Consider the following 13,602-nt stretch of genomic DNA (forward strand, 5'->3'; position numbering starts at 1 on the left):
CAGGATTTCATCTACCACCTGCGGGACCGCGCCAGACCCCGGCTCCGTCACCCAGGTGAGTGCCGCCGCCGCCGCCTGAAGCGAGAAAGGGCCCCGGGCTAGGACTTGGGGCCTGAAGCAGAGGAGCGACGCGGACTGGGAGCCTACCGGGGGCAGCCACTGAGACAGAGGAGGAATCAAGAACCAGTGGACCTTGGCCTGATGTTGGAACCCTCAGGGACCCCGGCGGAGGCTGCGGCGCTGAGGCCGAGTCCGGGTGGGCTGGGACAGGGCAGGAGGACCACGCCCGCCACCTGCTCTCCCAACGCCAGGGCTCCTGGGGGCGGCTCCCGAGCTCCCAGCTACGCGCACCGCTCCCTCGGCTCTGCGCTCCCTGCTAGGGGAGGCCGCGGTGGCCTCCTAAGCAGTGGGAAGGGGGACGGGGCCGGGGAAACTCTGGGAAGTTGGGAGTTGGAGACGGCCCCGGGCTGCGACTGAATCCCACCAGGGGGCTGCTCGTCCTCGCTCCTGAGCTTAATTTCTTTCCTTGGTCTGGGATGAGAAGGGCAGGATGGGATCCAGCACTGGGCCAGGGCCCAGGAGTTCCGGGACCTTTGGCAGCTGGGCCTGAACCCGTTGCCAGTGGGTCGCAAACCGCTGAGGCGTTCTGGGCCTGGCCACCAGCTTGGACCACCAGGCACACTCGGTGGGTGGGCTTGTCGGTGCCTGCTGGCTTGTGTAGCTGCAGTTATCCCCTCGTGAAAGTTGCAAAGCTCCTAACTTTGAAAAGTTCATTTATTTTGGCATCTGACCAATTAAGGTCGGAGGAGAGAGGTTTAGTGGAGCTTTGCTTTCCCTAGGGGTCCTGGGTCTCCAATGTCTTCTCATCCATTACAGGTAACTAGAAAATATATCCCTTGAAAATGTTTGAGATATTTTTCACCTGGAGAAATAATTTTCTCGAATATTCTCCCAGCCTAATACTTTTTTAAAAAAGCATATTGTGGTTGGATTTTTTTAAAGATGAGAACATGACCTTTCCCTTGATAGTCCCGTGTGTAAATACTGGAAATGAGCTATGGCTGTGCAAGTTATCCAGGATGCATTTACCTCACTTAAGCCGGTCCTTTATGTGAAAATCCATGTACCCGAAGGGTATATTAAAGAATCAGTTGACTCCTAGAGAGATTCACACGGAGCCTGACTAAAATAGCATATCCTTGATTGTATATTCAAGATGGGTGTGTGGGGTGAAGTCATCTATTCAAAGTTGATCAGCTTTCCCTTACTTAAAGGCTATTTTTTCTATCAAAAGGAAGCCTTTTGTTCCCAGTTGCTTGTGATTGCATTAACTTTATCAAATGATTACATATGTGTTACTTCGAAGTACAGAAGAAGTAAGTTGAAGTGCTGATCCCAGTCATTTCCTGGAAGGTTTAATGGCCATCCAGTGTGCGGTTTGTTGCTGGACACAATTGCTGTGTAGAGGATGGAGGAACACCTCACCTCACCTCACAAATGGGAGTCCTGGGAAGATGTCCTAAGTTAAGGAAGTTCTGTCCTTAAGCAGCAGAAACAAAGTTATGTAACATGTTCACTGAAAGCAAGCGTTCATGTTCAAACATCTCACTTCTCACCTGTGACCGCATCACACGTCGCTTTCCCACATAAGCAAGCCATCATCTTTGGCTCCGTAAGAGATGAACGAGGCCTATTTCTGAATCACATGTTCAGTACGCCACATCTTCTTGGCTGATTTTCTTCCTCTGCTCCTTTCAACCCAGAGGCTGGTGTCCCTATTCTCAGGTTCCTCTCAGGCCTACACTGGGTGGTCCTCAGAGTTACAAGAAGACTCCTTATAGGAGAAATAGCTGGAGACAAGAGTCTAGCTTGCTACCTTTTGAGTTCCTAAGAGCAGTGCTCTGGTTTCTTAAACTGGGGCATGAGGGTTTTGAGGTAGCCCCATACTCCTTTGGCTCTTAAGTTTGGGTTGGGAAGAAGCCTGCTCATGAGGCAGCAGAGGGAACTTTGAGAGGCAAGAGGAAATGAAGCCCAAATGGTCTCAGAAGTACCCCCCAGTCCTCCATGGGTGCATCAGCTCAGGCCAAATCTGTCTTCCTGTCCCTTCTTCCTCACCTTGCCCATATTAATTCTTGCAGCATATGAGTTGATCTCCATTGCTCCAAAGTGGTTTGTCCAAGCCAAGATTGGCTTTCATCTCTGAGCCCTAAGAGCTCAGTGGCTGGAGAAGCTGTACTGCACAACACTGTTTGAAAAGCATCCCTGTTACTATGTTGTGGGAACTGAGACAACCACAACAGCAATGGGATGTGGGTCCCTAGAGAGTCGTTCCTGTAAATGAGTAACTTCCATTTCTGTAAAGGAATCCACCTGATGGCCACATCCCTGCTTTCTCTGTCTGTCTTCATTTATGGCCACCCCCTGTTAGCTCAAATGAGGGCTTTGGTTATAAAAAGGAGGAAAGCATATAATTCCACGTGGACAGCAGAGTTGCACTGCATCTAGGATGTTTATTCATTTATTGACAGGTGGGATAAGGCTGGGACACAGACCAATGAGCTTAAGTCATCCATAAGGGTTATTCTTTACCCAGGGAGTAATTCTCCGGTGGGTATAGCACTGAACCGTCTCTCTCTTTTTTTTTTTTTTTTTTGGAGAGATTTTCACTGTAGGGCGCGTGCGCTCGCCAGACAGACAGAGAGAGACATAGAGACAGAAAGCGAGAAATCACCCCCCAGGGGGGATGGTCACGCTGCAATCCCTTCTCCTCCATTCTCCTCTCGGGATCTTGGGCACGCACGCGTGAGTTTTAAGCCAACGGGTCCGGGACACGAACCGCGGTCGACTACGTGGGAGTCCAGCGACATAGCCATTACGCTAACTGCTGGTTCCCACACTGAACCTTCTCTGACTTGGTGTTAGCAGAGGACTTTGTGTGTGTGTGTTTTCCTTTATGGGGGAAGAAGAGAGAGAATGGGAAATGGAAAGAGATAGTATTTTGGGCAGAGTACTGTGTTGTAATCCTCTTGCCATGGTCTCTGGTTAACTAGGAGAACAGGCACATGTGATTGTACCTGGCATGTGTAAGTTGGCCTGGGAATTGAACTCAGGTCTCTCTTATGACTTCCAGCTTCCCAAGCAGTGGCACTACTGCTGCATCATGGTGGCTGGACCCAACAAGTATGATTTTTAAAAATGAACCTAAATGACAATCAAGACTGGAAGGTTTCATTCAATCTTCTGTACTAACTTGTGCAAAGTAGAATGCTGATCCTTAACTAAGAGTGAGCTCTTTTGTCCATAGAGGGCAGTTAGAATACTCTTTTGGTGTTTTTGTGTTGTTTCATAGGTTGGTAATATGAGGTGTAAATGTATAGATCTCAGAGGAGACAACAAGTTAGAAGGGCCTGAGGTAGCATCATCATTGATATGACTCAAGTGAAAGTGACTTCAGGGGTGGCCAGAGAAGACTGAAAAAGATGGAGCGGGATAAGAAATATGGTCAAGAGTTGGAAAGGGTAGATCATGTAGGGTCTTATAAACCATTGAAAGGATTTTGGCTTTTATCCTGAATGATATAGGAAGCCATTTGAAGATGTTGAGCAGAGAAGTGATAACACTTTGACTGCTTTGTAGAGGAGACCAAGCGAACAGATAAGAGAAACCAAGAAAAAGCTATTGGGTTGTCGGGAAGGTCATGATACAATTTTTTTTCATAGAAAAACAAAGAGATATGGTCATGACTTTTCTGACAACCCAATATTTTGGAAATCCAGAAAGAAGTGATAATGGCTTGGACAGAGATAGCTGTAATGAAGATGGTAAGAAGTAATTGGATTATGGACACTACTTAAAGGTACAGCCACTGGTCTTTATTGATAGAAGGGATGTGAAAGATGAGAGAATAGTTAGGAGTGAGGAGGAAAAGCAAGAGGTTTCAGTTTTGTTTTTAAATTTTTGAACATAGGAAATGCGATGCCTTTTTAGATAATCAAGTTGTCTTGTTGTCCAGTGACTGAAAGTATGAATATCTTCATTAACACCCCAACTGGTCTATGGTCCTATTTTGTGACTGGAGATGTCACTGTCGAGAGCTTGGTTGTAGGACAGCATTTGTTGTTAGGTTTCCCCTTGTAGGGAATTAAAAACTCTTAAACATCCTCTCATTGGTCTTGATTATACTTTTTGTGGTCAAAAATAATTAGTCTTATTCCTCTTTATTATACACTTTTGGCTAGTAGGGAGGGAGTAACTGCCTTAACTTCTCTAGACTCAATGTTTCCACATGTGCAAAAGAAAGGTGGATTGGACAATATAATGTCTAGTTTTGTTTTTGTTTTTGTTTTGTTGTTGTTGTTGTTGTTTTAAATAGTTTGCTATAGTGTACTTGGGCTCACTGGAGAGGTGAAGGAAGGAGTGAGAAATCACTCTCCAGGGAGATGGCCACACCAGAAACTGTTCTCCTCTATTCTCTCAGGATTTGGGGCACACACATACATGTTATTAAAGCTGCCAAGTCCCAGACTTGAACCACACAGCCAGCCATATAGAATCCAGACACTCCTACCACCATACCATCTACTGGCCTGGTTTTAAGTATTTTTTTTAAAATCTTTTCTTTGTAAGCATTTGCTCTTTCCTAGGATGCCAGCCACATTTGCACCAAGCACTTTATGTAGGTCATTTCACTTAGGCGTTGTAGCAGTCTTCTAAGACCTGGCGCTCCAAGACACTTGTCTGGGTGCAGCAGCAGCTGGGAGTTCATTAGACGTGTAGAATCTCAGGCCCACTGCAGACTGATGAATATGAATCTCTCTATTAACAAGATCCTCAAGTGAGTTATAGGCACATTAAAGTTTGAGAAGCATGGCTAGAAGTGGTTGGTATACATGAGTAAACTAAAGTGTAGAAAAGTAAGCTAACCAAAGGCCAGGATTCCATTTTTTAAAGTTGGTTTTAAGTCAACCTAGCTTCTTAGGTAGTAAAACCACATATATAAGGGTTTAGGAGTTATTGTCAATGAAAATTCCCAGGTGTTTTTCATATGTGCTGCCCCTAGACCTCCTTTCTCTTTTGTGTATTTATATAATGGAGTTAATTTCCAAGTGTAGGTTAAACTCTATATACTGTAAAGATTCAGCTTAGTGTTTTGGTTAGGAATTCCCTTATCCAGGATGCTGGTTCCAACATTCAAGTTCCAACTTTATATTCTGAAAATTTTTCTGCATGTTTAGAGTCTGGACCCAAGGTCTAGAAAATGCTCAACAGGTCAGGAGGGGAAGCAGATTCTTAAGAATTCATCGTTAGTGACTCTTCTCTGCAAGTGAATATTACTCTACTCATGAAAAGCTTTCTCTCAACCAGTGGTTTTTGTTTTTGTTTTGATTTGTTTTGTTTTTTTGAGAGATTTTTGCTATAAGGCACGTGTGCTTGCCAGAGAGAAAGCAAGAAATCACACCCCCCCCCCGCCCCCGGGGGGATGGCTACGCCACAATCTGTTCTCCTCCATTCTCCTCTCAGGATCTTGGGCACTCACACACAAGCACCCAGCATGAGTTTAAGCCGCCGGGTCCGGAACTCGAACTGCTGTTCACTACATGGGAGTCCAGCAACATGGCCATTATGCTAACTGCTGATCCCATGACCAGTGGTTTTCAACTTTGGCTGCAAATAGATATTTAAGCAGCTCTAACAAGTAAAAAAAACTACCAATGACTGCTGTACCCTAGGCCAATTAAATCAGAATTTCTGGTTAAGAAGCCTGGTGTCAATATATTTTCCACATTCCTCATTTGATTCTGATGTGCCAGATGGAAGACAACTTTAGAGATCATCAGGTGAAATATGAAGCTAGTTCTTAGCTCAGCTCACATTCCTTTATTGTAAAATTAGGAAAGATGGTACTGAAAATGAGGGTCCTTAGTTGTTACCCTTGTATCAGTAGATTTAATATCCATACCAACAGAATCATAACTTTGCTTTGACAATATTATCCTAAGTTTATACTTTGAGGGCTTTTTAAAAATATCATGAAAGAGCCAGCCCTATAGCCTAGTGGTTAAGAGAGCTAGATTCCACATGGCCAACTGTGGTTTGAATCATGGTCCCAGAGGCTCAAATGACACCATGCATGTGTGTGCATCCTGACAGGATGGAGAGATGGAAGAGAAGTGATTGTAGCATGACCCCTAAGGGGTGCTTTCTTCTTCTCTCTCTCTCTCTCTCTATCTCTCTGTCTCTTTCCGATGAGATCATGGACCTTTTGGTGAATTATTTTTTTTAAATGAGACTCTAGTATGTTCTCTTAATTTGAAAGGCAGAGAAAAGAAACAAATTGAGAAAAATCTTGTCCAATAATATGTCATTAAAAGACCAGAATAAGGAACCTTCACTAATGTCACCTTGTGTTGAATTATAGTGAAATCACTTAGTAAAAGATGTATGTGTAAAATAATAATTAAATATAGTTTTTATGGAAAAAAATCTCCAAAATAGTCATCGAGATTAAATATTAACTTTTAAGTCAAATTTTCCAAGATAATCTAAAGGGAGTCAATCTTAAATCACTGAAATTTTATGAATAGGCATTGGTGTGATTGTGCACAATGGAATTAATTTTTAAAAATTAATGTTAATTGCAATCAGGAAATAGAGTCTTCAAAGGAATGAATGGCATATTGGATGCACAATATTTGAAGATGTAATTTGCATTTACTTCAGTGACATTTTAGGGCTTCTTCATAAATATTTTATTTAAACAAGTTTGTTTTCATCTCTGTGGGATTCCTCTACATGGACCAGTGAGTGGTTTAGTCATGAGGTAATTATCAAGAGGAAAAAACAAAAGCAAATTGTGGTACAGGCATCATAGGCAGCCCCTGTGGCCAGCTGCCACTTTTAGAATAAACAAACAAAAGCATAAACTTTTTGATGTAGGCTAAAATTTCAAGGAAAATTAAGATGACATCTAAAGGTAATCACCCTAAAATTCTCTATTATGTATAGTGCATTGGTGTTGCTTTCACTGAAAAATGATACTCACACTACTGTGTTCATGTGTGCATGTGTGATTTCCCAATGGTTGACTTTAAAAAAATCAGTAGGCCCCCCCCTATTTTTTATGACAGTGTTTGTGTGCATGTGAGGGAAAGACAGTGAAGGAAGCACCTTCAACAGCATTTCATCACACCGTGATCTCATTTCCCCAGCCCTTCAGCTCCTCAGGATTCTGGATCCCCAGGCCTTGCTTGTTTTCAGGACAGTCCTGAGACCCGAATCCGTGGTTACCATGTGGCTTCCAGTCTTGCAGGGCACTTACATTACTGCTGGGACACAGCAGCTAGGCCCATAATCCCCTCTTAACTGACTGAGTTCAGATAACTGACAAATTTATACAGAGAAAAGGTAAGAGCTTAGCAAGAAGGTCTAATGGGAGAGTAGTCTAACTTTAAAAAGTATGAGTATGAGGCCAGCTGTGGCATAGCGGTTAAAGCAGTTGGATCTCACATAATGGTTTGGTTCAAGTCCTGGACCCAGAAGCTTGAAAAGCATGCCAGGCACGTGTGCATTTGTTTCTAAAATCCCCAAAGGGGGAGAAATGGACAAGGGTTTGTGGCATGACCATCCCTTCTGGGGGGGGTGCTTTCTCACTTTCTCCCTCTCTGTCTTCACCTGGTAAGCACATGTACTCTCTGCTAAATTACAAAAGAAAAAAGTAGTATGTGTATGGAGTATATATTTCTACTTTCTGAACAGAGTCACAATTCGACTTGCGAAGAAGTTTTTACTGTGATAATCGATCTTCCTTGCAGCCATAAATGTGCATCACAACTTTTTCTTTCAAGCGTTTCATTTGGTTGGCTCTTGCAGTGGTTTTAGACCAAAGCAAAGGAAACCCTAAGGACTTGACTTTGCATTCATCTCCTTGAAATATTCATGTGTTCTTGTGCATGCATTTTATCACACAAACACATTTATAGCCACATTGAAGAAAAAAATATCTAGGAAATCAAAACAACATAGTGAAATATGCAAGAATTTTGGAGGCAGAATCTGGCCCTGCACTTACTAACTTAGGGAAGTTGAGCAACATATTTCACTCTTCATTTTATTTATCTGTAAAATAAAAGTAGAAGATTGCTATGGAACAATGCATAGAGTAACTGCTCGATGAATGGGTATTGCATCAGAGTAGTATCCCCTGCCCATGTTTCCTTTCAGCCGTGGTCCATAGGCATGCATATGTTTTACTTATTAGTAGGCAAAAAATTTTTTTGCTACTTTTTTGTAGCGTAGCACTTTATCTTTCTTTAGATTTATGTTCCTGAGCAAGTTATCTCATCAATAAAATGGGTTACTAGTATCTAGTTTACTAGTGTCCAGATAAAATACAGGATTGCTAGTTTTCAAATAAAATACAGAATGCCAGTTCAATTTGAATTTCGGTTAAACAACAGATAATATTGCACAGGATGTTTTTATATAAAATAATCGGTTATTGAGCTTAAATTCAAACTAAACTGGGCACCCTATTTTGTTTTTTAGAGAGATTTTTGCTATAGGGCACAAGTGCTTGCCAGAGAGACAGAGAAAGACAGAGAGATAGAAAGTGAGAAATCATCCCCCTAGGAGAGTGGCCATGCCACTCCTCCATTCCTTTCTCAGGATTTTGGGCACACACACATGGCTGGTCTAAGTTATAAGCCACTGGGTCTGGAACTCAAACTGCAATTGACTATGTGGGAGTCCAGTGACGTAATCATTATACCATCTGCTGGCCCCAGTATCCTATATTTTTATTTGCTAAATCTGATGTCTCCATACTAGTACCTATCTCATTATATATATATTTATCTCATAATGGATGCGAAATAAGTGCCATAGTACCTGGCACATAGTAAATTCTCAATAAACGTTAACACTATCATCATCATTATTATAATTTTGTCATGAAAAATAATTATTTTGTCAGTATTATTGTTATTACTACTATTATTCTGATGGCTAGATATATAAATACATATTCCAAGAGTGGGTATTCCCATTTTATTTAACCATTCTTTCTGGGTATTTCTAGCTTCTAATTTTTCATTAGTACAAATAGTATCATGTCTATAGTTCCCTACTCACTTCTGGGAAAACTTTTGTAATGATAAATCATCAGCAGTGATCTCAAAAACTTGCCAGAACTAGCAGAAGGCTTAATGGTTATTTCACTGGACTCTCACATAGTCAACCACAGTTTGAGTCCCAGACCCAGTGACTAAAAATTCATGCCAGGCTCATGCACGCATGCCCAAAATCCCGAGAGGAGAATGGAAGAGAAGGGATTGCGGTATGGCCATCCTCCTTTTAGGAAGATTTTTCACTTTTTGTCTCTATCTCTCTGGCAAGCACATGCATCCTATCACAAAAAATCTCTCTTAAAAAAACAAAACCAAAACTTTCCCATGTGTTTATGTCTATTAGTCCTGATACCTGTCAACAGTAAATCCATTAGCATTAATTGATATAATGTGAACAATTGTTGCTAATTTAACAAGTTTTAAACAGCTATCTGATTGTATTTTTTGTTAACAGGATTTAATTTTTTTTTTTTTTTTTGCCATAAGACATATGCAATCACTTGAGAGAGAGAGGGAAAATGAGAAATTATCCCCTGGCTGAAGGATGGCTGTATCATAGTCCCTTCTCCTCCATTCTGGGCACAAGTGCTTGCCAGAGAGACAGAGAAAGACAGAGAGATAGAAAGTGAGAAATCATCCCCCTAGGAGAGTGGCCATGCCACTCCTCCATTCCTTTCTCAGGATTTTGGGCACACACACATGGCTGGTCTAAGTTATAAGCCACTGGGTCTGGAACTCAAACTGCAATTGACTATGTGGGAGTCCAGTGACGTAATCATTATACCATCTGCTGGCCCCAGTATCCTATATTTTTATTTGCTAAATCTGATGTCTCCATACTAGTACCTATCTCATTATATATATATTTATCTCATAATGGATGCGAAATAAGTGCCATAGTACCTGGCACATAGTAAATTCTCAATAAACGTTAACACTATCATCATCATTATTATAATTTTGTCATGAAAAATAATTATTTTGTCAGTATTATTGTTATTACTACTATTATTCTGATGGCTAGATATATAAATACATATTCCAAGAGTGGGTATTCCCATTTTATTTAACCATTCTTTCTGGGTATTTCTAGCTTCTAATTTTTCATTAGTACAAATAGTATCATGTCTATAGTTCCCTACTCACTTCTGGGAAAACTTTTGTAATGATAAATCATCAGCAGTGATCTCAAAAACTTGCCAGAACTAGCAGAAGGCTTAATGGTTATTTCACTGGACTCTCACATAGTCAACCACAGTTTGAGTCCCAGACCCAGTGACTAAAAATTCATGCCAGGCTCATGCACGCATGCCCAAAATCCCGAGAGGAGAATGGAAGAGAAGGGATTGCGGTATGGCCATCCTCCTTTTAGGAAGATTTTTCACTTTTTGTCTCTATCTCTCTGGCAAGCACATGCATCCTATCACAAAAAATCTCTCTTAAAAAAACAAAACCAAAACTTTCCCATGTGTTTATGTCTATTAGTCCTGATACCTGTCAACAGTAAATCCATTAGCATTAATTGATATAATGTGAACAATTGTTGCTAATTTAACAAGTTTTAAACAGCTATCTGATTGTATTTTTTGTTAACAGGATTTAATTTTTTTTTTTTTTTTTTTGCCATAAGACATATGCAATCACTTGAGAGAGAGAGGGAAAATGAGAAATTATCCCCTGGCTGAAGGATGGCTGTATCATAGTCCCTTCTCCTCCATTCTCCTCTTTAGATTTTGGGCATGCATGTCCAGCATGTTTTTTAGGCAGCCAGGTCTGGGACTCAAACTGCATCGTTGGCCATGTGTTGGATCCAGCACCTTAATCACCACACCACCTGCTAGCCCAGTATTGAATTTTTTAATATTTTAAATTTATTCTTATTTCCTCTTACGTGAGTTTTCTGTTTATTTACTACTATGTGCCATTAGTATTATTTTGAAAAACTTAACTTTTTAAGATCAGATTACATTAGTTAGGATTGAAATATTCTGTCAAATGAGCTCATGGAAGGAACACTGTATGGCGAATGAACTCAGATTGTCTGGCTATAATCAATTAATTATACTAGAATGCCTTTTAAAGTTGTAGGGGACCATCAGCAAATAGGGATTTGTTGTAACATTCTTCCCAATAAAAAGTGTTGATATGAAATATGAAAAATAACTGTTATCTAATTTGAATCTCATTTTCTCTATGTTTTCTTTCTCACTTCACCCCACTTTGCCCTTAATAGAGTTCCGCCACACTGTTCTGCTAGGTCTTCTAATTTTAACTAAGTTAAATATAGAAAACATTCACCGAGTACCTCTTAAGCGCCATGTACTGAGTTAGGCATCAGTAACTCAAAGATGCATTAGACAGGCTTACTGCTCTTATGGAACTGAGATAAAATAATTGTAATTAATAAAATAAAAATCAGGACAGGAGATTTGTACTGAGTACGCTGCAGGAGAAGAGCTGACTCTAGTGCATCTGCAGAGGCTCCCTGTACAGTTTGCTCTTGGCCAGATCTGTTTGCCTAGAACCTGTGGGTGGGTGGGAAATGCATTCTAAGAATTTACAAAGACCCTAAAACAGGAAAGAAGGGATCCTTGGTAATAATGAAGAGTGTGTGTTTAGAAGAGTGAGAGACAAGGCTGCCCCAGTAAACAACTGGTCAGGTCAGATCATGCAAGTGTTGTATGACATTGTCCTAGTCTCACTGAGGACTGGGCTGGAGCACTTTGACACAAAAATCTTCAAAGAGATAGAATTTACTGAGATGCACGTAAAGGATCCATTTTAAGCAAAGTACACCAGGAGATTTGGGGATGGAGGAAGTTCTTTGAATGTAGCTTTTCAAGCCTTCCTGGTTCTTTCTGGGAAATATGCTAAAGCTGGTGTCAGTGATGTTCTTTCTATCCAAGAAAGGGTCCTGACAGATTGGAATCACTGAGTGGAAGATTACCTATTAGACTTCAATCATGTCACCTTGAAACTCAAGTGTAAGTACCTCCTGTAGTTGTAACAATTGCCTGTAGCAAGTTTAATCATCTGGTTCAAACATCTGGGTTCCAGATATAATTTCTGACTGCCAACAGTGACATCTTGCTTCCTTGCCTGGTTATTTAATAATGAAAAAGCAATTTTTTTCTGTTGCATTGCAACTACCCAGTCCGTGCATATGCATGGTCTGTTTTCTGATGTTATAGAGCCCAGGAGGGAGTAACCACGGCAAGTCTGCCTAGTACACACTAAGCCATGCTGCCGAGTTGGCTCTTTATTCTCTTTACTGGGCCTGCCAAGCAGCAGACATAATAATTTAAAATAATTGAATTGAATGCTCTTAGGTGGGTCACACATTACCCACTTTTCACTCTTGTTCCCCAGTCCCCTCACCTCACCCCACATACATACACCTTACTTATAACACTTATAAGACATGCCTGGCTACTGAAGATATCTCAGTTTGCATTAGCTGTGTCACTGCAGAACTGTTATAGGATTTTAAGATGAAGAGTGGTGACAGGCCTTCTGCAAGAGACAGCTCCATGGCTCCTGCAATCTAGCCATTTTGGGGGAAACGGAGAAATGAAGAGGTCCCACTGATAATTCGACCTCCAGCATACAAAACTCACATGGTAGGATGATCCCTTTCAGGCCTCCTGTCTCTGTATCTGTCTTTGTCTCTCTCTACCTCTGTCTCTCTCTCTGTCTCCTCTCTCTTTTTTTTTAAATTTTGCTTTCTAGAATTTTTTTTTTTTTAAGGTGAGGGAGGCGTCTTTCTGGGCCTGTTGGCCCCTCCTAGCCCTTTATCTTGTTAATAATTCCCTCTCCCCCTCCCAACCCAGAGGAGGCGGAAGTGAACAGAACAGGCCTTCTGCAATAGATAGCTCCATGGCTCCTGTGATCTAGCCACTTCGTGCAGCGTGCTAGCACGCCATGCGGTTTTTTAATTTTTGGATTTTATTGAAATTTTTTGAATATTAATTTTTTTCAGTTTTATTTAAAAATTTTTCTCTTCATTTTTTTTCTCTTTTTCTTTGTTTCTTGTCTGTTTTTTTGCTATTGTTCCTATTGTTTCCCTCTCTCTGTTTCCTTTTCTACACACTCCTCAACCCTCAGATTGAACTTCCAAGTTTGGGAAGAAACCGACCATACACCAGATGACTAGATATCACTGCAGGACCACAAGAAATATGGGGAAGCAGGAAAATACCTCTCCTCCAAGGGAAAAGGATAACTCCTCTTCGTCCACACACAGTTCAATGGAAATCATGGAAATGTCTGATAAAGAATTTAGAACATTCATAATAGCAAAGCTAACAGAGATGGAAGAGAAGAAAGACAAGGAGCTGCTGAAGAGGAAGGAGAAAGGAGTTGAAGAGTTCCAGGAGGTGAGGAAATTCATGCAAGATCTAAAAGAGGAATTTCACACTTTACAAAAGAATCAGATGGAACTGTTAGAGATGAAGGCTATAATACAAGAAGTCAAAAT

General features: G+C 41.1%; 1 protein-coding gene across 1 annotated transcript in view; it reads left to right on the forward strand.

The window, feature by feature from the left end:
- The window catches only part of SYT9 (synaptotagmin 9), a 227,098-nt gene that overhangs the window by 877 nt on the left and 212,619 nt on the right, over positions 1 to 13,602 (forward strand). The window contains exon 2 of the mRNA XM_006163438.2: positions 4 to 55. Coding sequence (XP_006163500.1) covers positions 4 to 55 — 52 coding nt within the window. The remainder of the gene's footprint in view (positions 1 to 3; positions 56 to 13,602) is intronic.

This window comes from Tupaia chinensis, unplaced genomic scaffold, assembly GCF_000334495.1.
Source record: "Tupaia chinensis unplaced genomic scaffold, TupChi_1.0 Scaffold142134_1, whole genome shotgun sequence".
NCBI lineage: Eukaryota > Metazoa > Chordata > Mammalia > Scandentia > Tupaiidae > Tupaia > Tupaia belangeri.